Raw genomic sequence first — 2,079 nt, 5'->3', positions numbered from 1 at the left:
GGTCGAAAATTACTAATCAGAAAATTCACCAAAAAAGTATACCTGCGGTCTTGTTAAGAAAGTTTCATTTGGAGCTGGGGTGTAACTCAGTGTCTGGCCTATTGGAGGCCCTGGGTTTGATCTCCAGCTCAGAAAGAAAAGAGAGAAGGGAAGGAGGGAAGGAAGGTAGAAGAAAGGATGGAAGGAAGGAAGAAAAGAAAATGGCAGACTTGGTGAAGAGGGGAAAAGCTCTCTTTTGAAAAAAATTACAGAATTCCTTACCTTAAAAGTATAGCACCTCATACACAGTATATATAAAAAAAGATGTGATTATCCATACATAATCTTTTGTGAAATGTCTTCCCTACAGCCACATGAAAAGTTCGTATTTTGAGTTTTAAATAAAAGCTTGAGATCTTAAAATGTCTCACCTATTCCTAAACTAATTTCTTTCATGGAAGAAAGTATCCCATTTTAAAATAGATGCTGCAATTTCTCTTTTTTAAAGCAGTAGTTAATATTTTTGTGTATAAAGTTTGCCATTTCTTCTTCTGATGTGTAGTTCTTTAAAGAAAAAAAAAAATAATAAAAAACCTCAATCTCTCAGACCCAACAGAAAACCAAACGGAGGGCCTGAGCTGAACAGGTCCATCTGAGAGCACTACGAACTGTAAATCTTCCTCTCTATCCCGATTCGGGTCGCACTGCTATTTTTCGCACATGCAGTCTCATGTTTTACACACAACTAGTATCCTATTCGAGTCTTCTTGGAAGAAGTCCGCTAAGAAATCATGTGTTACGGTAGCAGTGTGAAGTTTGAAAGAATGTCTCATTTCTAGCAAGACAAAAGGCTACAAAAAATCTCGCAAAGAAAACATCACTGAGGGCTGGGGATTTAGCTCAGCGGCAAAGCGCCTGCCTGGCAAGTGCAAGGTCGTGAGTTCGGTTCCCGGTACCGGAGGAAAACCAAAAAACAAAAAGAAAACATCACTGTGCAGAGTAGATGCTGGTGTTTCATTATCTGCACCTAAACGTTTTAAAATGTGTGAAAATACCCTAATTTTGAAAAAGTACATTTGGAATAATGTTGGAACGCCCTGGACAGACTCAAGTGGAGGCATACCCTACGAGGTGACCCCCTTAGTCATCAGAGCAGGCTTCCTCCTGCAGGTTTGGAGGACACACTGCCCTTCTCCAGCTCTCTCCTAGCCGGAAGCGCAGTGGGCATCGTTTCCGTGGATCCAGAGGCAGATCTGCGCGTACTTGAGGGGGGTGATGCGCACGGCCACGTTGTAGTCCTTCTGCGCGCCGTGCACGTCCACCCACTGGTGGCCTGAGTACACCGCGATGACTCTGCGCTTCCACTTCTTCTCGCCTGGCTCTTTCAGACGCAGGTAGACCCCCGAGCCGGTGGAGCCGGACTCCGCGTCGCAGTACTGATAGAGGAGATCGCTGGACTCATCAGACACGCTGCAAAAGCGGTAGACCAGCTGATCGGCCCTGTCGTCGTCAAATCCGGAGAAGTGGATCATCCCGCCGGGCACCTTCTTGACGGCGGGGCTGATTCCCAGCTCCATGTACGGCTTCCTGTGCGCGCGCTTCAGCTCCAGCAGGGCGTAGTCGTAGTCCAGGGCGGGGTCCCCGCGGCCGCCTCGGGCCCAGCCTTTGGGGATGTAGGTGCTCTTGACCCGCGTCCACTGGAAGGAGGGCCGCCCTTCCGCCCTTCTCTGAGCCCCCGCGGGTTCCCTCCGCCGTGCTCCGCCCCGCGCTCGCTCCCGCAGCCCCGCCCCGACTCCCCGCCCTCGGTCCCCGCCGTCCGCGCCCCTCCTGGCCCGCGGGGCGCCCCCGCGCTTCCGGCCGCCGCCCTTCTTCCTCATTTTCAGCAGCCCCACCCGCAGCCTCCTGCTCCCTCGGACGTAGTCGCGGCCGTCGTGCACGCAGTGGGCGGCCGTCAGCACGTGCGCGGGGGAGACGAGGGCGCCGCTGCAGCCGGTGGAGAGCTTCACGGCCGCGCTGAAGGGGAAGCGCGTCAGGAACCGCGCGTCCCGGATGCGGAACCTGCTGTCGGCGCCGAACACGCGCCGCCGCCGCCGGACGCGC

General features: G+C 53.0%; 1 protein-coding gene across 1 annotated transcript; it reads right to left on the bottom strand.

The window, feature by feature from the left end:
* Nucleotides 1–928: 928 nt before the first annotated feature.
* Prss35 (protease, serine, 35) lies at nucleotides 929–2,075 on the bottom strand (the record flags this gene model as incomplete). The annotated part of the gene is made up of 1 exon (XM_005377932.2): nucleotides 929–2,075. A coding segment is annotated over one exon (891 nt), but the record flags the coding sequence as incomplete, so codon positions are not given.
* Nucleotides 2,076–2,079: the final 4 nt, after the last annotated feature.

The sequence above is a fragment of the Chinchilla lanigera genome, unplaced genomic scaffold (genome assembly GCF_000276665.1).
Source record: "Chinchilla lanigera isolate Chin_1 unplaced genomic scaffold, ChiLan1.0 scaffold00010, whole genome shotgun sequence".
Taxonomy (NCBI): Eukaryota; Metazoa; Chordata; class Mammalia; order Rodentia; family Chinchillidae; genus Chinchilla; species Chinchilla lanigera.
This window is presented reverse-complemented; position numbering and strand designations above follow the sequence as displayed.